We start from the raw sequence: 20,980 nt of genomic DNA, 5'->3' as shown, positions 1-20,980 counted from the left end.
CACATGAATGAATCATTGAGTAGTCCTTCATATTGCCGCTATGGTGTAAAATTTGCAGGTTCAACAGACAAAAAAGAAGAAGATCACCAACTGGTAGCTGGAGCACCAGTGCTACATTGATGAGTGGATGTTGATGGAGCAGAACAACATGGGCATCCACGCCGTCCATCGTGACAAGGCATTCGATGATTACCTTGTTTGGCTTGGTCAGCGAACAAGGCTTCAATTGAGGCCCGCTTGGACGGACAAGACATTGCTGACATTGCGAGCGAGGATGAGGGCAACAACCCATATGACCAAGCTACCTGAGAAGGCAGGCAAGTTGAGATCGCCCCTGCGTTAGCCAGAGCTGTAAGTGATACAACTATTTCCATCTCTGAGGTCTTTACTGTGATGGAGACTTAAATTCTTGTTTTTGTTGCATAGAGCACGGAGATAATGAGGACAGTGGCCGAGCAAGGAAGGGTATTGATGATTCCTGTGGGCGATCCTGATGAGGCCTCCATGTTACGACAGCACATTTAGGTAGTCTCCTGTCATTCAGTTGATGTTACATCTTTATATAGTTTTGCGACCAACCCCACTTACTAATAGTGCTTTCAAAATGCAATGTGCCATGCATTGCCTTCGAAAGGTAGCTGCACGCCTTGGATGTAGACGTGCCCCGGATGTGGCAGTCCCACAACAGCTTGGTGCTGGACCTTCTACTGCACATGTTGGAGGGACTTCATCTTCACATGGTGCACATGTTGGCGGGACTTCTTCTTCACATGGTGCAGCAACTAGTGCAAAGGGTGGTCAAGGACATGGTCCTTATGATGATGAAGGAGAACACCAGGGAGAAGATGATGAAGGACAGGGAGAGTACTATGAGCATGAGTATGATGAGATTGGCATGTCCCAGCTTGAAGATGCACCCCAACGAACTCAAAGCCCCTCCGGTTCTGGACGTCCACAGAGGACGCTCAGACCAGTGGACAGGTACAGTCTAGGTACCTATCCGTTTGGGAGGGGAAAGCGTTACGCTCGCCATCCACGTTAAGGTACATCTTTTGATATGGTAATCATGATACTTGGCTCAGATTTTAGCAAACACCAAATAGCTATGTGAAGGTAGTCTCATTAATGGTTTCTAACTTAGCTCAATATCCGCTAAAAGTTGTGAAAATGGACTACTGTAGGAAAAAAGAGAGACAAGGAGAAAATGATGGAGCATTAGACAAGGAGCGAGCTAAAAGATCCAAAGACTTCATATGCTATATTTTGTGCATGGACTATGTATGCATTGGACCTTATGTAATGCACTATGTATGGACCTTGTACTATGTTTGGACTATGTTGGATGATTGATGAAGCATATGTATGGACTATGTATGGATGTTGAATGTGTTGGACTATGTTGGATGTTGAATGTGTTGGACCTTATGTATGTATGGATGTTGAATGAATGTGTATGTCGGTGTGGTCATTTGTTATGTGAAATTCTATATGCTCATGTATTCTGTCATGTATTCTGTGTATTATGTGTTATGTGTATGCTCAGTTCATTGTTTTTTGGTGAACCCAGGAGCTCGGCGTCAATTGAACACACGCCGAGGGTGGGCACCTCAGCGTTTAGTCAATTGACGCCGACCCCTGGTGCATACTGGAATCCTTTGCCTCGAAGCGACGAGGTGCCCAAGCTCGGCGTTCCGTAAATTGACGCCGAGCCGTTAATCTCGGCGTGAAAATATTAAACGCCGAGGTAGGCGTGTGGGCTGACCCGACGATGCCCGTGGCCCAAATGTCAGCGTGGCTCGACTCGGCGCCTAGCTGTCTGATCTCGGCGTGGGCCGACTCAGCGCTGAGGTTCGGCCCAAACCTGGCATGGGCCGTGGTGATCCAAACCCTAGGGTTGGCGTGGGCCGACTTGACGCCGAGCCTCAGCCCAACACTTCACATAAACGGCCGAGCCAAACCCTAGGGTTGGCGTGGGCCAAATCAACGCCATGGTCATCTACCTCGGCGTCGTCCGACTTGACGCCGAGCCTATAAATAATAAAAAATAAAGAATAAAGTATTAAAGACAGAGGTCTTCTAAACCTTTGGTATAGGTTGAAATCCTATTTGCATGATTCAAATGAAAAATCTTTCTCAACGATTCCTCTTCTACTAACACGAGTTATACTAATAAGAGTAGACATGCTATATTTATGTTTGTTCCTACAGGAAAACCCGAAGGTTGGTTCGATTTCAATCCCCTATTTTTAGAGAGAGTCAAATCTTTTTTTTAGTTTGGGAATCAACCATAGTACATGAAACTTAGAGATAGGTAAACTGCAATTTATGAAATAGCGAATGCACAACGATTACACTCACATCAAAACTAACAATGGCATGTCGCAAACTAAACCTAGCATGCCTTAGGGGATTGAAAGAAACAAGTGATACAGACGTTGCAAAGGTACTACGATTACACACTCATATGAAAACTAACAATGGCATGTTGCAAACTAAACCTAGCATGCCTTAGGAGATTGAAAAGAACAACTCATACAAGCATTCCACATTTGGATTGACTAACAAAGGTTGGTCCTAATAATGCTCCCACATATTGAACTGAGTTGCGCCTTCCCCATAGTATCCTCCAGTTGACGGTGGTGGTGGTGGCGGAGAAGGAGGCCCGTGCTTCTTATGGTACGGGCACTGGCAGTACGGATTATTGCATAGTGCCTCCTCTACATCATTGCTGTTGTCGTCGTCCGACTTGTCCCTATTACCACTTCCAGGGCCATACTCTAGGTCAAAGATGCGTCCCTGTAGATATGTGATGTACTGTTGATGGGGATAGATAGGAGGAGGGTCGACCCATCTAGTGAAGCCACAGTTATCTGAACAGCTTGAATCCTGAAAACCCATCTACCAATAAGTACTACTACAAACCAAATGCAAATCTAAAAAGGGAGAGAGATCAAAGGAAATACAAATCCTCGCGGGCATCTGAAGAAACGACGGCCTCCACCGTCACAGTCGTTGTACATCTGCACAACGCAATCCAAACCGTGGCGGCATTTTGGCCAATCTTCAATGCGCTTGTCGTATGATCTAAGAGGTCTCTCACGGGTGAAGTCACTCTTCCTCTCCAAAGGAAATTCCTCTATTGGTTCTTCAAAAGAATCAGGACCCAGAGAACCCTCCCACACAATCGGAGGTCCCTTCCTCACCCTCTTTCCTCTCCCTCTGCCGAAACCCTTTCCACTCGAGGAACCTCCACTCGACATTTGCTAAAACTAAACCAGAAAACAAGTTGTGTGGATGTGGAGCAAGACATGGAGCACTATATATAGAGATGAAGGCAGGTTCACCATGAATGCTACTTGACAAAAAACTTGTGTGCGTACTCATTTATTGAATCTGCAAAGGCTAGATGCTTCATCTGAAAAGCCTACAACCATGACTGGTCATTTCATCTGAAAAGGCTACACCTGTGTTTTGTCACTTCATCTAAATGCAGTACATCACTCTGATATTAATTCATTGCGTATACGGATACAACAGTAAATGAATCTAGGCTTTTCAGTGAGTTTTCAAATAGACTTTTCATTGACTGCAACAGTACTTGTAGCCCTTTCAGTGACTGCAACAGCACAAGTAGCCTTTTCAGTGATACAAACAGTAGCACTACAGTCCTAGGATAGTTAACGAAGTACAGGGCATAAGACCATCTGAAATAAAAGCATAGTGCATTACAACATAATAAAAAAAGTCCAGGGAATAAGTTCATCTGAAATAAAAGCAGAGTGCATTACAACATAGTAAAAAAAGTCCAGGGTACACGACATCGCTCATGAATAAACCAAATACCTACTGAGTGCAACGAGGCAACTTTCCCTTCCTCTGGGCATCGGGATTCTCCTCCATCGCTGCCTTCGCTCGGCGCACACGCTCAAGCTTCTTCTCCCTCTCCGCCCTGTACGCAGCAACACGCCTCCTTTCCTCCTCTTCCTTATGCTCCTTTTCTATAGCCTCATGTCTGTGTCTCTGCTCAAACCTCTCCTTAACCTCCGCATCCCACTCCTTCAGGCCTTCTAGATGCTGCTTGTCCGACTCCTTGATCTCAGTGTCAATCCACTGCTCAAAGTCACACAGTGGTGGAACGGTCTGCAAGAAAAACAAATTGTTATAAAACAAATAAATAAGCAATACTTAATATCACAAGAAAATTAATTACCACATAATAAAAATTCCTCACAATTGATGCACGACGCTGTTGCTTTGTAGGTTCCCGTGCATAATTGGGACACATCCAGTACCTCTGTCTATATATTTTCTCATCTTCAGAGATGTCTACCTTGCAAGGATCACCACAAAAGCACATGGGTCGAGGAACACCTTCAGGGAGAGGCTTTAGGTCATAGGGATTTGCCCTCTGGCGACCATAGCTACAATTGAAAGAATTTAGTCATATTAACGGAGAACCAAACATAAACCTAGGGTTTTCTATTTGTTGCACAAATAATGAATAAACATTGGGATTACCTTGGAATACGAGCTTTACCACGCCTTGGCATCCTAACATTACGTAGAAAAAAATCAATCCAAAGTACCTTGCAACGAATGTAAAACTACTAACACTAAATCACCATACCTCCCAAATAAGCTTTTCACTACAAACCCTAAGCAAATTTGAATCCCAACAAACACAAAATTTAACTCAATGATTATAAACCAGAACATATACAACAACAACAACAACAACCATACATTTGGGTCATTCAATCATTTGAACCACCATACATTGCACGAATGACATGAACATGAACCAAACCTATAATGCCAAGTTCAAAAAAAACACAAACAACCGAATCTAAATGGATGAAATGAAAGAAGGAAAAGAGGAGTACCTTGGCAAAATGTTCAAGTCATAAACAAATTGAAATCTAATGACCAACAAATAACTAAAATACATACTAACCCTAATGACCAACAAATAACTAACCCTAATGACACCTACAATAAACAAAGAACCCTAATGACCAAAATAACTAGAAACCAAACTAACCTAACATGTTCAGCACATAAAACAGTTAAACAACAATGCACTCAATCAACCTAAGCCATACATTTTGCAAATGCAAATACACATATACCAAAACACCATACACCCATGATTCCACATGATTAGAGACAATGCAAGCACATCTACACGGATAGATTGGAGGAGGGGATGGACCATTACCTCGAGAAAGCTTCGGGAGACGAGATCCGGGCACCTAGGATCGCATTTGGGGTTAGGATTTCGTGGTGGCCGTGGGGGGATTTGGGAGACAGAGAGCCGGCGCTTTCAGAATGGAGGGAGGAAGAAGAAGGGGGCCGCGGCGCGGCTTCAAGAGTCTAGACCTCGGCGTTGAGTCGGGCCGCGCCGAGTCTGGTGGCTCAGCGTTAAGTGACCCCGCGCCGAGCTATTGGGCCACGAAGCGTTGTTGGGCCGTCTGGGCCGCGCGCCGGATGGTGCCAATATCTCGGCGTGTAGTCCCACCGCGCCGAGGTTGGGCCTGTGGCGTTGGCTGACACAACGCCGACGTGTCGGACCCCATGCGCCACCGTGTCGCCGTCGACCGGGGTCGTCCGTGACGTGGCAAGACCTCGGCGTCGTGTCAGTCGACGCCGACCCTCATACCTTGGCGTCATGTTCTAAGACGTCTAAAAAATGGTCTATTTTCAACAAACGTTTTGGCATAGGTCTTTTTATAAAAAATGTTTTCAAAAGGGACCAAAATGCAAAAATTTCATGAAAGTCGGCATGCCAACCCATCTTCGCAACTGCATACATGTGGCCGCCCAGCTTATCTTCTGTTCTACCGCCCATTAATGCTTTGCGATTCGCGCTGGTCAACACCTACTTACTGTTGGAGTATTTTGTTTTTAGTTTTTTTCAAACAAAACTAGGAGCATCTTTTAGTGGCGATATACATCTATGCTATACTATATATGTTCCGAGAAAGTATAGTACGTAATTTTTATAAAAATATTGGATCCGGAGTACAAGAACTATACGTGTGTGTGTAAGTTACCCCAATAACTTTTAATCTGCTGCATCGGGAAGAACTTGTCATCTTGGTGCATAGACGGTCCAAAAACCAATCTCTCGCGTACTTGGCAGTTAAGGCTACGATCGGACTCGTATTGTCACGTATACGGCTCGTGCAGCTCGCAGGACACGGCTCATGCATATCGCAGCTCGCAGCTCTCGCAAGAGAGACGTACACGGCTCGTGCATATAGCAGCTCGATGTACACGGCTCGAGCCGCCGGACCAAGCCATGCCGCATGCGCGCCGTCGCCTCGCCCGCGCGCGCCCCCCGCGCCCCGTCGTCCACTGACTCGGTACGCCCCCCTCTCCCCCCTGAACCCCGAACTACTTCTGTTGCTCTGCGCGCCGTGTTCGATTCACACACATACGAATACGCGCGGCCGCCCCCCCCCGCCCGCCTGCCCCTCTCCAGGCGAAGAGCGCGATGACGATGACGAGAAGATCCTGGCGCGGGCGTCGGAGCGCGCGGCGCTGGAGCCCGGGGAGAACGTGTGGGTGGACGTGGACGTGCTCATGACGCACGACGTCTGCGGCCCTGGCACCATCGGCATCTTCAAGAAGGAGTTCGGGGAGGACGCCAAGGTCTGGGACCGCGAGAAGGTCGTCATCATCCCGGACCACTACATCTTCACCAGCGACGAGCGCGCCAACTGCAATGTCGATATCCTCAGGGACTTCTGTGTGGAGCAGAACATCAAGTACTTCTATGACATCAAGGACCTCAGCAATTTCAATATATGCCTCTGTAACGATACTAGCGCTACGAGATTACTTGGGAACTGGAAATATGAATCTGGATACAAACTACGACGGAATTGGTAGTCGCCGGCAAATCTCGAGCCGCAGCTCGCCGCCAGTTCCGACGCCAACCAAGTCGAATTTTAGTTTGTTTCCTCCCCTTCCTAAATAGTTATCTCTCTGTTACAGCTGTGGGCACAGCGTACGCCAGACCCAGCTGGGCTGGACTAAGTCCTATTGCTACCATTCGGGCCGACGACGCACGGGTTTGGCTTTCTGGGCCGCTTGGTCTTCATGCCTTCTCTTGGAGTCTTGGCCCGTACCGTGACATTCCCCCCTCTTTGAAACACGGCTTGTCCCCAAGCCGTTGTTGAAGTTAGCTTCCATGGAACTTGATCTACACTTTGCCAGGTGGATATTTCAACTAGTAGTCCAGCCCACTTGATTAAAACCTGAGAAACTGTTATTTCTTTGGACTAAGGCAGGACTTTTCTCAAATCTGTTATGTGCATCCTCTTATCACATTGTCATATATTGTGGATACGCTTCAGTCAACTGCAGAAAAAGAATACATTGTTTTGATCTGTTTTAATGTTCATTACAGGTGCCCCCTACTATCAGGTTTGTATTAGACGGAGAAATGCCACCTTATTTACTAGCAAATGTTCTGATTTTGCAAGTAAGCTTACAAGCTGTGCTAAATTTGTTCCTTTCTTAGGATCTACCTGTAATCGGGGCTTCTTATTCTTGTTAATTGCTACTTACAGATTATTGGTGAGATTTCAGTATCTGGTGCAACCTACACATCAATGGAGTTTGTTGGATCAACTGTAGAAAGTCTAACTGTGCGTTTCCTGCTCAAGATTGTCTTAGTTAATTGCCACACTGCATAACATTGAACTTAGTCCTTTTCACACACTTGCTAGATGGAAGAGCGTATGACACTATGCAACATGGTTATTGAAGCTGGTGGAAAGAACGGTGTTGTGCCTGCTGATGAAACTACATTTAAATACCTTGAGGTACAAAACTAGTCAACTTGAAATGCTCATAATAACGTTGGACCAATATGCTTTTCTTTCATAACATTCCAGTAACTTTGAGATAGAGAGTGCTCAGAACAATTTGCAAAAATGAGCTTCTACTGTTTAGTTTGTAGGATGGTTCTGACATCATTGTTGTTGTGCTGGTATACTGCAGGGTAAGACATCGGTTGATTATGAACCTGTCTACAGTGATCCTCAGGCCAGGTGACTATAGGCTGTCCTTGCTTTTCTTGACCTTTAGCTCATGTTATGTATGCATCTATGTGCATGTTTTCAGTTTTAAAGGTATTTGCCTTACAGATCTCGAGTCCTTGTTAGACAAAATCGAACTTTGAAAGTAAATGGATAAAAGATACACCACTAGTTTTTCCATGTTCTCTTATCTCTTGTCTTTAAAAGTTGATTATGTTATGCACATACAAGAAATATAATTTGTTGTCTAATTCTTTCCTTCCAGACATTTGACTCTGTAGTCTCTGTGTGACCATCTGATATAGCATGCGCATGATTTATTGCTTATTTTATTTGATTGCCTTTTTTCCCCAGATTTTTTAGTGACTACCGTTTTGATGTATCAAAACTGAAGCCAGTAGTTGCCAAGGTTTGTTGATGTAGTATTTTGCAATCTTCATCTTTTGTTGATTTTCCAATAAAAGCGAAGCAATAACTGTCTTGAATCTGCAGCCACATTCGCCTGACAACCGTGCTCTAGCAAGAGAATGCAAAGATGTCAAGATCGACCGAGTCTATATTGGTTCTTGCACTGGTGGTAAGACTGAGGACTTCCTTGCTGCTGCAAAGGTGTTCTTAGCCTTGGTAAGAAGCTTGAATCCTATCATGGTGCACGCGCTTGTTATCTTTCAGATCTCCTATCCCATGGCTACTTGACTTACTGGAAACTTTTTTTTCTTAATCCAGGGAAAGAAGGTTAAAGTTCCCACATTTCTTGTCCCAGCTACACAAAAGGTGATATTTAGAATAAAAATATTCCAATGTGATCACCGTGTAGAGTGTAGACTTGTTCATAATTTGGAAATATTGTGAAATCTCTGCAGGTGTGGATGGACATATATAGCCTCCCTGTACCAGGCTCTGGTGGCAAAACTTGCTCCCAGATATTTGAGGAGGCTGGTTGTGATACACCAGCAAGTCCTAGCTGTGGTGCTTGTTGGGGTGGCCCTCGTGATGGTACTTAGTATATACCTAAGGGTGGGTAACTATGGTTCTAGTGCACAAATTAGTATGTTACTATGTTATCTTAACTATTGAATGATAAAGCCAAGAACTATCGAATGATAAAATATATGTTGTGCACATACAAATTTCACACTCTGACGGGCTAGCTGATGCGCAAATTATGCTTACTTGGGTACATAATTGTACCTCTGTCTCAGTTATGTGCTAGGTTGCTGTTTTAATGTTGTTACTGAATAGCTATGGCTGGAATCACTAAACAAAAATGCGCCCTGTGCAGATTTTAGCACTAGCACCTTCTTATAAGACATTACTACTAGACCCCTCGCCCCTCCTGTTGGGGGATGCATATTCTTTTTCCTTTCTTTTTTTTTCTCTCTATGTATAGATGCTATCAGTGGCAGTTGAAACTACATGTATTGTAGAGCTTTTTGCCATTGATTGAAGTCCTTGAGTCTGTGAAGGAAAACAGCAAGTGCTCTGAAATTCTAGTTTGTTGACTTGGGCGGCTTTGATGGGTGATGAATTTAACATATGGATCTGGTAACCTGGATGCAGGTCTGCGTGTCCACTACGAACAGGAACTTCCCGGGCAGGATGGGACACAAGGAAGGGCAGATCTACCTGGCGTCTCCCTACACTGCAGCTGCCTCAGCCCTGACGGGGTACGTTACGGACCCCAGAGACTTCCTCATGTAACGATCTTGAAACAACAGAGTTCATGATGTAACAGATTGCTGTTTTTCGTGTTGAACCTTAGTTTAGGCGTGTCTTTCGTTGAGGAATAAACTGCATGTCGGGAGATTGGCATGTATGGTTTTGCATTATTACAGTGTACTACCAAGAACATACTTGAGTGTTACAAGGGAAATACATTCTTCGGTGTTCTTACAAAAGGCCTGTTGAGCGATCTTGTGGTTCATACACTGAACGCTTTTTCTTACAATGAATATGAGAAAGAAACTCAGCTGATCTTTCTTATTCTGAATACTCTACTGCACGCCAATGCTCTGCACTAGGAGTGAATGGCATTTTGTGACTATTAAACAACCAACCCATGTAAATGACAAAATCTATAGCCGTGTCGGAAAGGTTAATATACACTTCATACTACATCCTGCTGTGGTTTTGCAGTATGTTATGTCTCCCACGGTACCCACTTCTATCTTGCTAGCCGTTGCAATTCTACTAGTAGCATACTCTAAAATAACTAGTAGCATAAATGCATAGTCTTGACTGGCATTCACAGATGATACAGCATACTCTCTTCTGGGTGTAGCCACAAGCATAATGACACACCCGGCATATCATGTTACAGTATCTGGTGAGTGGTATATGCAGACCCAATCTGCCATCATTGTAAAGGAATATGGGAAAGGAAACACATGCACTTAGTTCATAATAGGTTTGATTTAGAGCATAAGTCACAGATGAAGTAGCAGTTTCTTGGACATTGAGAAAATGTGTACTTATCATCTGTGACACCACTTTGATGAACAATGATCACTGATGACATATAGTAACAAGACCAACAAATACTAGTAAGCCAAGGTGACAAATTAAACAAACCTAGGTTCCACACGATTACATACACAAAACAGCTAACACTTATTTTGATGTGCTAAGGATGGCATAAACCATACTGTATAATTAGCTACCGTAGAATATGCAGTACCACCAAGTTGTTTGTGCATGACATATTACACCTCCTATATAGCAATCAGGCACCTTCAAGTGAACATAGAATCCTGAAAATATGGAACCACCTGCTGATCCAATAATCCAGTTTCAATACAATAGCTGCTGCAAATCCCACTCCAAAGCCCACACCAGCAAAGAGAAACAAAACAACATCGACACCATGAGAGGAGTTTTTCAGATGTGTTTCACTTGGAATATCCGAAGGGCCACATTTTTTGGATAGAGGGGGTCCACAGAGTCCTGCATTGCCATCAAATGAGCTCTCCTGGAACGTGTCGAATTGATGTGATTGTGGTATTCTTCCATCCAATTGGTTATTGCTCAAATTCAAGGTGCTAAGGAAGGTGAGATCAGTTAACTCTTGCGGAATCTCACCTGATAGCATGTTGGAAGACAGGTCCAGGGACTCCAGAGCAGTTATGCTACCAAGTTGGGGTGGAATTTGTCCAGTGAAGACATTATGAGACATGTTTAGTAGACGTAGTGAATGCAGATTTCCAATCGAAGTAGGAATGCTTCCTTCCAGTGCATTCTCTGATATGTCTATTGCAGTTAAGGTAGTTAAGATCCTTTCAAAGGTCATGGAAAGCCCTTTGCATGATATTGTGATAGAGTCTTGGTAAAGTATGTCTGTATGACCTATTGTCTGTCCTCTATTGTCATATTGCTTCAATGATTTCAAATTTTCAAACCATTGCGGATGCAATTTTCCAGTGAAATTGTTTGAGGCCAGATCAATGATTTGCAAGCTTGAGAAGGGTCGTCCTCTGTATTTTTCATCTTCAAGATGACCTATTGAACCATGGAACTTGTTGGATCTCAAGACAAGTACACGAAGATTCAAAAGCCCCCCTAGCCAGGATGGAAAAGCGTCTGCAATTTGATTCCTTCCGAGGTCAAGAACCTCTAAGTTAGTGCAACTATAGAGTGTCCTTGGAAGCTGACCTTCAATCTTATTGCCATTCAAATTTATTGTTTCGACACGACATCTAATAGAAATATTGGAAGGTAGCATCCCTTTGAATTGATTCTCCCTCAAATTTATTATGCTCAGACTATTTTCCATCAAGCAACGTGGTAATAGTCCACTAAAGTTGTTATACGATAAGTCAAGGACTTCCAAAGGTGAATGGCAAATTGAACGTGGCAAATAACCACTTATATTATTGTGTGACAACATAAGATACGCAGTGGAGCTAAGGTATAACGTGAAGTTTGGAAGAAGGGAAGAGAAACTGTTATTTGAATAATCCAATAATTGAGCCGATGGGTATGGCATAGGAATCGATCCTTGAAGCCTGTTGAAGCTAAGATTGAAACTATACAAGGTATTGCTGAATGGGATAACATATGAATTGAGTTCCATACCAGTGAACATGTTGTCTGAAAGACTTATCCACGCGAGGCTATAATTCCATCTATCCCATATCCAACTTGGTATATCCCCACTGATTTTATTACTTGAAAGGTCTAGATAAGTCACATATTTGGCATGCATTAATAACTTTGGTATTTTTGTCATATTGCAACTAGCAAGTCCTATCTCCATAAGCTGATGGGGATAGGTAGATGAAGAATTGTTAGTATCCTCCCCTTCTATTACAGTCAGCTTATTGTATGAAAGAAATAAAGAAGTGAGCTTCTCTCCCCATAGTAATGCAAGATCCACTGAGCCCATTAAGTTGTTGCCCTCAATATCAAGTTCCGTCAAATTTGGGAGTACCAACAATGATTGGGGAATCTGCCCTGTCAAATTATTCATTTCCAAGTATACAATCCTCAAGCATGAACATGCTCCATCGAATTCATGTATGGGACCAGAAAGTTGGTTTTGTGAAAGATCTAAGTAGCCAAGCTTTGGAAGAATGAAAAGAGATGCTGGGATTTCTCCTGCACAAAGAAAATAAATTTAGTTCAGTTGTGGATGCTACTAGACTAATAGAATTTCAATGCTACAGAACTTAGTTTTATGTACACATGTTGAAACTGTGTGGAAACATAGCTAGCCTCACTTCCTATCCTACTAAAGTAAAGAGTGGTGGAGAACTAAACTGAAATAGACAAAACTAGAAACAAAACCATAATATATTTTTGTGGTTTTTTCAGTTTAATTTTTTATTTGATTTCTAAAACGGTTCTGACCATTGTTTCTAATTCAGTTTTTAGGTTGAAAAACTAGACTGGCGTAACTGCATTGTTATATGCATCACATAAGGAATCAATTTGATCCAACCCAATAAAAATAATCCAATAGGTATACCATAACCCCTTGAATCCCTTCCACTTTGCAACCACCGTAGCACATATGCACTGCCCCTCCAAGGAGATACTATGCTTGCATAAGGAATTACATTCTTCGGAAAACAATGAATGATGCACATTGAAATTTAGTCCTACTTTATCCTTTCACACTCAAACTTACTCAATATAAATTCCATAAGGTTTTAAACAACCAAATTTCAACATTAATGCATTGGTTCCACTACTGTAGTTCATTACAAGACAAGATCACAAGGATCAGTATAGAAAACACAAAAAATACAAAAAAAAACAGTGCAATTTTAGGAGTTCCAAATAGCATGGAGTGAGCTTTTAAAGAAATTAGGTGTAAATTAATGAGCGAGTAAGGTAACCATACCACTGAGATAATTTCCGTTAAGACGCAGCTCAATCAGCTGAGTCAAATTAGCAATTGTACTTGGTATTCTGCCAGAAAGACCCATAGAAGGTAGTACTAGTGATTCCAGCTTCTTCAGTGCGCCAACTTCATGTGGTATTGGGCCTATTGGCCGAGAACTCCAACAATTCAGGATGTGCAATCTTTCCAAGTTAGTCATATTCCCAATAGCAGATGGAATAGCAAAGAAGCCATCATCGTACTCGATTTTGAGAAATTTTATGTTTATAATATTGGTAATTGATGATAATGTTTGTGTTGTGAGGTTGCTCTCAGAAATGACTAAACTTGTTAAGTTTTTGAGATTTCCAATGGATGAAGGTATTGTCATGGACAAGTCGCAGGAGTCGAACTCCAAGCTTCTCAGGGTCTTGATGCCTCCAAACCAAGAAAAGAGTGACTCCAATTGTTTTGGTGAATCTAGTCCCATCACAGTCAATCTGTGCAAGGATGCAAGCATACCAAATGAAGAACGGAAATTTGTGGAAATTATTTTTCCATCGATAACCAATTCTGTCAATGCCTTGAAATTGCTACAATTGCTTGATTTATCATAGGAAAAGTTTGGTAGGTGGCCTGAGAGATCTGGATTCCAGGACAAGTCGAGTACCCTTAGATTTTTTGATAGAAACGTTCCTCGAGGAAACCACCCTTGAAGATTAATACCAGATAGTTGGAGCACTCTTAAATTGGGAAAATTCATGAGAAACTCAGGAAATGGACCGGGGGTGATATCAGAATTGCCGCTGAGGTTGATCACGGCTAGAGACTTCAACCTTGAGAGAGAGCTGATATCACCTTGGAGGTCACAGTACCCCAAGCTAAGAACCCGCAGATGTGGCACAGATTTAGCTAGAGCTTCGAAGCAACCTTCTGCAGACGAATTTATACTCACACAATCAAGGTAAACCTCTCTCAAATTGCTTAGATTCGCCACAATGTTGTGGAAATAGGGTACCGGGAGGAAATAATTACGTGCAAACGAGATGGCATCGATATCATAGTCGTCTTCTGCGTCTTCAATATCATGAGGAAGATCCGAAATATCCAAGGAGATAAGGTTTGTGAGTTTGCTAATGCCAATAGGTACCTGACCGCTGATTCCTGAACTGGAGAGGTTGAGGTGCCTGAGCAAAACGAGCCTCTCCAAACCAACTGATGGGATGTCGTATCCCCTAAAATTGTTCATGCTCAGGTCGAGCATCCTGAGGGAGGTGAGATTAAACAGCACGGGGTGAATTCCATCACTGTTCAATCGAAACCCACTGAGGTCGAGAGCTGTGACGACATGATGGCCTGAGGGGGAGTTGCTGCAGCCGACGCCCTCCCAGAGACAGCAGTCCGTGCCAGGTTTCCACGACGGAAGAGTGGTGGTGGACTCCAAGTCGCGTGGGAACCTTCCGTTTGGGTGGAAGCTGAAAGACTGCTTGAGTGTAAGCAGAGTGTTTGCCTGATCTGGACGGCATAGCCAAGGAGCAGAGTGGTGGCGAGTGAGGTTGGCATGCCCGTGAGGATGGACACCGGAGGCGGAGGCGGCATGTGTGTGGAAGTGGAGGAGCTGTACGAGACAGAGCAGCAATGGTGTCCAACCAATGCAACTGGAAGCCATTTTTGCATGCTAGGCTACTGTCTGGCTGGTAACACAAGGATGGCATATTTGCATTTGTAATTGAAGTTGATAGTCTTGTTCAAGTTTCCAAGTCATCGTCGGTCATCGCACGCGCATTACACCCACAATGGCATGCTGCACATTCATGTGCGTGGTGGATCGTGAACTGAAAGCACTCCACTAGTGTATTACTTTCTCTTTGTTTAATTTCACTCAGTGGAAACAGTTGAATGACCACATTAACATTAATCATCACTCCATGCACGGCCCCTTTCCTTTTCTTCATAAGGTCCTAATCGGCGGCTATTCGCTCAATATTTAGGTACATTTTATTTGGTGATAGAAAATAGAATCACTATATCCGAATTTGATTGTGATTTTCAATTGTTATGTTTTTGGCTGTGAGTATTACAATTTTTAAAAGAAATCACTTCAATCGACGAGGTTTAGTTTCGGGCACCGAGGCAAAGTCTTGTTTTCTCTTTTCATACACAGAGGAACTACCATATCTGTTGCCTTTTCCCGCTTCTAAATTTACAATAATTCCTTGTGTGCCATTAAAAAAGATCGCAATGTCCTGTGTGCTCCTGAAAAAGTTCAACGGTCTTCAGCGCTACTGCTCTAACTTTTTTGTGCCCTCCATGCCACTGTCGTCAGTTTGGGCTCTAACGCCGTCAAACGCATGTGTGGAAAGACGAAAATACCCTTAAGTCTAAATATGTCATTAATTTTTTTGAGCATCTTAACGACTTCAAATGAAAAAACTCAAAACTAGAAAGTTGTAGATCTCGTCGAGATCTATAATTTTCATATAAAAATTATCTTCATTTAATTCCGCAAAAAAGATATGATTTTTCTAAGATATATTAATCATATCAAATCATATTTTTTTTTGCAGAATTAAATGAAGATAATTTTTATATGAAAATTATAGATTTTGACGAGATCTACAACTTTCTAGTTTTGAGTTTTTTCATTTGAAGTCGTTAAGATGCTCAAAAAAAATAATGACATATTTAGACTTAAGGGTATTTTCGTCTTTTCACACCTGCAGTTTGACGGCGTTAGAGCCCAAACTGACGGCAGTGGCATGGAGGGCACAAAAAAGTTAGAGCAGTGGCGCTGAAAACCGCTGAACTTTTCCAGAGACACACAGGGCAATGTGATCTTTTTAATGGTACACAAGGAATTCCCCCTTATGTTTTTGGCTGTGAGTATTACAATTTTTAAAAGAAATCACTTCAATCGAAAGGTTTAGTTTCGGGCACCGAGGCAAAGTCTTGTTTTCTCTTTTCATACACAGGGGAACTATCATATCTGTTGCCTTTTCCCGCTTCTAAATTCACAATAATACTCCGTAGTTATCTCAACGCCTCTGATGTTTTTTTTTCAGAAAGCTTATGACGTTTGAGACGGGCTTACACCTAATAATGGTGCCAGACCTAATTTTGACCGACTATTCCCTAATACTTAGCTCAGAAGCTGCAAATCTATATCTATATGTATACATATACACGTATATCTATACTTTCTATGTTTAAGTCTTTATTTAAGATCAATTTTTTATTCCCTCTCATTCTCTCCCCTGTCCGTTCACAACTCTTCGTCGCCGCTTACTCTTACCTTTGTTGTTTTGAGTTTGGAGCTACAAAACCTACATCGATGCCACACCACTCATGCCATGACCCGACTACTCGAGCCTGTTCGTGTAACCGTGTTGCGGCACACATGCCAAACTAGACCAGAGCTGTCTCTTCTAATCATCGAGGTCACGTAAGCCAACTAGTGACAGATTAACCCTAGTTTCTTAAAACCACACTGTAGAAGCAAAATAAGCAAGGTCTGAAACAAAAGACAAGCACACTGTAGAAGCTAACCACAAGCTGAAAATAAAAACAAAAAAACTTTTGTGTACTAAAAACAAGCTGCAAACAAAGAGGAACCAAATGCACTACTACTGGCTGACGACGTACTACAGAGCAAAAACTCGAAAGACATTCAGACAGACATACTGCTACAGCAAAAACAAGAACAAACTGAGGTGAACTAAATACGTGGCTACGTGCTCGAATTGGCTTACAGATAGATATACTATGAGGAGCTGTACAGGATGGTCAAAGACACTGACTGTACAGTAGTTGACTGTTGGGAAGAAGGCGAGTGGTAGATAGAATTTAGAAAAGCCCTCTTCCTGAGAGAGTTAGTTGTGGAAGGAACTGTTGGAGGACTTGAATGAGGTTAACTTGGAAAGGCATTCTACTGATAGTGTGATATGGGCCTTGGAGAAGAAGGGCTAATTCTCTACGAAATCCCTGTATAGATTTTTGTCTGATGCGGGGGTTGCAAGTGTTGGTCCACAGGATCACCCGCTCAGATGAGTGAACCACTCACTAGTCTTGCCGAGTACCTGCTAGTGTTGCCGAGCACCCACTAGCCGTGCCGACCACGAAGAGGCGTTGTCCGTCCCCACACACTACGGCTAGAGGTAGAAGAAGAAGAGAGAACAGAGCATACACACACAGTACAAGACATCAGTGTTGGCCGAAACCCTGTATGGGAGATGGCAAATCTGAACTCTCTTTACTGAGTTGCCGTGGCAGTCTATTTATACAACTCTATCCATCTAGTCCTAGTACAGCTGCCCTGCTGTAACAGTGACTAGATAACATAGCAGGGCTAACTCTGCGCCGGCCTCTGCATGTGGCTACAGTGTTGCAGGTGAGCCGTGCGGCGCCTGCACCTGCAACGGCTATAGTATCACAGCAGGGGGCCTTTTCGGCGCCGCATTCCCTTGCTGTGTGTTCACACAAGGAAGCAGTAGATTATCTAATAATTTTTCCCCTAATCCTACTGCTATCCCTTGTATCCCCTCCATGTCGATCATCTCCTTCAACTCCGTGAGTCGAAAACGTCCGAGCGGCTTGGTGAGGACGTCCGTGAGTTGCCGACCAGTTTCGACGAACTCGATGACGATCTACCCTCCATCGACACAGTCCCTGAGGAAGTGGAACTTCACGTCGATGTGTTTGCTCCGGTCGTGCAGAACCGGATTCTTCGCAAGGGCGATGACGGGCTGGTTGTCCACCATCAGTGTTGGTGGGTGAGCTTCCACATCGGTCAGCTCGCCCAGCAGCCGGCGCAGCCACACAACTTGGCACGCCACTGTGGCCGCTGCTACGTACTCTGCCTCGCACGTAGATAGCGCCACCACCTTCTGTTTCAGCGACAGCCATGAAATTGGAGCCGACCCGAGGAAGACGACACACCAGAGATGCTCCGCCGTCCGTCGATGTCCCCTGCCATATCTGCATCGCTGAAGATAGTGAGCTGCAGCCTACTTCCACCGGTCATTGGAAAGATGATCCCCTGATCTACTGTCCTCTTGACGTAGCGCAGTAGCCGCTTCACTGCAGCCCAGTGATCCTCTCTGGGATCCTCCATGAAGCGACTGACGTAGCCCATGGCGAACGCAATGTCTGGCCTCGTGTGGACTAGGTAGCACAGCCCACTGACGATGCTCCGGTAGAGTGTTGCATCTACCTTCGCCGCGGTGCTGGCCTTTGTCAGCTTCAGCCGCTCCTCCATTGGAGTCACGCATGGCATGCACTCAGCCATGCCGCTCCTCTCCAACAGCTTCGAGGCATACGCGCTCTGACCGAGTGTGAGTTCCTCCTTCCCCTATCTCACCTCGATGCCGAGGTAGTAGGAGAGTGCGCCGAGATCGCTCATTCGAAAAGCGAGCCACCATCTCACGCTTGAAGCTGTTGATGTCCTCCGTGCGCACGCCAGTGATGATCAAGTCATCCACATACACGCCGACGATGAGCTCTTTGTTCCCCCATCGCCGCGTGTAGAGCGCGTGCTCGGTTGCGCACCTCATGAACCCAAGCTTGCCCAGCGTGGCATCAAGCTTGGCATTCACGCTCATGGGGCTTGCCGTAGCTCGTAGAGCGCTTTACACAGTCGGAGCACCCTGTGCTCCTCTCCCTTGATGGCGAAACCTGGAGGTTGCCTGACGAAGACCGTCTCCGCCAGCTCATCTTTGAGGAAGGCCGATTTAACGTCCAAGTGATGGACACGCCAGTCCTTTGCTGCTACCAAGGCTACTAGCAAACGGACAGACTCTATGCGCGCTACTAGCGCAAAGACCTCCTTGAAGTCTATGCCCTCACGCTGAACAAAGCCTCAGGCGACGAGGCGTGCCTTGTGCTTGACAATGGTGCCGAGCTCGTCCCGCTTGACCTTGTACACCCACTTCCGGCTGATCGGACGGCATCCTGAAGGTGGATCGACGAGCTGCCATGTCTCATTTTCCTCGATCGCCTTCATCTCCTCCAGCATCACCCGTCGCCAGTTTCCGTCGCGCTCAGCCAGCACGAACGTGGGTGGTTCCTCTGCACTAACAAGAAGCAGCTCAGGGTCGTTGAGCAGCCTTCCTGCTAGGCCTGAGGGATCTGTGCCGCCGACGATATTTTCCAGCCTGCGGAACCGCACCTCCTCACCTTCGTGGAAGGCATCCACGAACTCAGTGATGTCACTTGGAGGTGAGGCGAACTCGATCAGTGTTGATGGAGTTCCCTGTTCCGCCTGAGTGCTCGGCACAGCACCTGGAGTGCTCGGCACTACTTCTGGACATCTCGTCACTACTCCTATAGTGCTCGGCACTGCTGCAGGAGTGCTCAGCCTCAGTCTTAGAGTGGTCGGCATCACTGCAAGACGTCTTGGCTCCGCTATGGGAGTGCTCGGTACCCGTCCTAGAGTGGTCGCCGCCACTGCAGAACCTCCCGGCACCACTCCTAGCGCGCTCAGCATTCCTACAGGAGTGCTCGGCACTCCTCCTAGAGTGCTTGGCATCACTCCCGAAGTGCTCGACACTGCCACAGGAGTGCTCGGCTCTACCGCTGGAGTGCTCAGCACCATTCCTAGAGTGCTCGGCACCTCTTCCCCAGCGTCTCCACCACCGTGGATGACCAGGTGTTGGTGAATCCATTGGCTTCCCCCGTGCTCGAACTAGTCCAGTCCCAAGCTGCCTTCTCATCAAACACGACGTCGTGCGAGACAAGTACCTTGTCTCCATGTGGGTCGTAGAGTCGGTACGCCTTGGTACCCTCCGCGTAGCCTAGGAACACCATCGGTGTGCTCCTGTCCTCCAGCTTGGTGAGGTTTGGCTTCGTCTTCCTGACATGGCCGATGCAACCGAATGTCCGGAGGAAGGACATGCTCGGCTTGCGCCAATACCAAGCTCCAAACGACATCTTGCCTGTCAGGGCCTTGGTCAGAGCACAGTTGAGGATGAACACCGCCGTGGTCACCGCCTCCCCCCAGAACCTTGCTGGCATGCCTTTGGCCTTCATCATGGATCGAGCCATGCCGACCACCGCCTGGTTCCATCGCTCCACCATGCCATTCTGCAGTGGCGAATACGGCGCAGTGTGGTGTCGTACCACACCCTATTCGACGCAGTACGCAGCAAACTCCACCAAAGTGAATTCGCCACCGTGATCAGTCCTCAGCACGCGGAGTTTCTTGTCGCTCTCGGCCTCCGCGCACGTCTTGAACTTTTTGATCACCATCGCTGCTTTGTCCTTGCTCGTCAGGAGTTGCAGCCACATGTAGCGACTGCAATCATCCACGAGCAGGAGGAAGTATCGCCGACCATCATTTGTAGCTGGGGTGATCGGCCCGCAGAGATCACTGTGGACGAGCTCAAGAGCGTCCGACGCGTGATACTTTACTACCTTTGGGAAAGGCAACCTCCTCTGCTTCCTGGCTAGGCAGCTGTCACACAGCTCGCCTCCGCGCTTGATGTGGGGTAGCCCTTGGACCATCTTCTCTAGCCGACCAAGCACGTCAAAGCTGAGATGTCCGAAACGGGCATGCCACATCCACGGTTCATCGGTGTGCCTTGCCGCCAGGCACACCGGCTGCTCTACCTTCAGGTCG

The 20,980-nt window shown here is 45.3% G+C and overlaps 2 protein-coding genes across 2 annotated transcripts; one reads left to right on the top strand and one right to left on the bottom strand.

Annotated features, from left to right (window-relative positions):
• The first annotated feature begins 6,270 nt into the window (after positions 1 to 6,270).
• Positions 6,271 to 9,749, top strand: LOC136468484 (3-isopropylmalate dehydratase large subunit, chloroplastic-like). Its single transcript, XM_066467046.1, has 12 exons — positions 6,271 to 6,890; positions 7,000 to 7,012; positions 7,415 to 7,489; positions 7,578 to 7,655; positions 7,737 to 7,832; positions 8,011 to 8,060; positions 8,403 to 8,457; positions 8,541 to 8,672; positions 8,775 to 8,822; positions 8,912 to 9,044; positions 9,515 to 9,525; positions 9,609 to 9,749. The coding sequence occupies exons 1-12, from the start codon at positions 6,271 to 6,273 to the stop codon at positions 9,747 to 9,749; spliced, it is 1,452 nt and encodes a 483-aa protein (XP_066323143.1).
• Positions 9,750 to 10,400: 651 nt separating this feature from the next.
• On the bottom strand, positions 10,401 to 15,037 carry LOC136470988 (receptor like protein 22-like). The gene is made up of 2 exons (XM_066468717.1): positions 13,390 to 15,037; positions 10,401 to 12,641 (listed from the first exon to the last, which is right to left on the bottom strand). Exons 1-2 carry the CDS (start codon positions 15,035 to 15,037, stop codon positions 10,771 to 10,773), a joined length of 3,519 nt encoding a protein of 1,172 aa, XP_066324814.1. The 3' UTR covers positions 10,401 to 10,770.
• Between the last annotated feature and the right edge of the window lie 5,943 nt (positions 15,038 to 20,980).

Source organism: Miscanthus floridulus, chromosome 8 (genome assembly GCF_019320115.1).
Source record: "Miscanthus floridulus cultivar M001 chromosome 8, ASM1932011v1, whole genome shotgun sequence".
Classification (NCBI taxonomy): Eukaryota; Viridiplantae; Streptophyta; class Magnoliopsida; order Poales; family Poaceae; genus Miscanthus; species Miscanthus floridulus.
Note: the sequence above shows the minus strand (reverse complement) of the source record. Positions and strands in the feature narration are given on the sequence as shown.

Coding starts and splice junctions, on each gene's coding strand:
- LOC136468484 (XM_066467046.1), top strand. CDS start 6,271: ATGTACACGGCTCGAGCCGCCGGACCAAGCCATGCCGCATGCGCGCCG. Junction 8,458..8,540: donor TGAAGCCAGTAGTTGCCAAG/GTTTGTTGATGT, acceptor TTGAATCTGCAG/CCACATTCGCCTGACAACCG. Junction 8,823..8,911: donor TTGTCCCAGCTACACAAAAG/GTGATATTTAGA, acceptor AAATCTCTGCAG/GTGTGGATGGACATATATAG.
- LOC136470988 (XM_066468717.1), bottom strand. CDS start 15,037: ATGGCTTCCAGTTGCATTGGTTGGACACCATTGCTGCTCTGTCTCGTA. Junction 12,642..13,389: donor TAACGGAAATTATCTCAGTG/GTATGGTTACCT, acceptor TTCTTTGTGCAG/GAGAAATCCCAGCATCTCTT.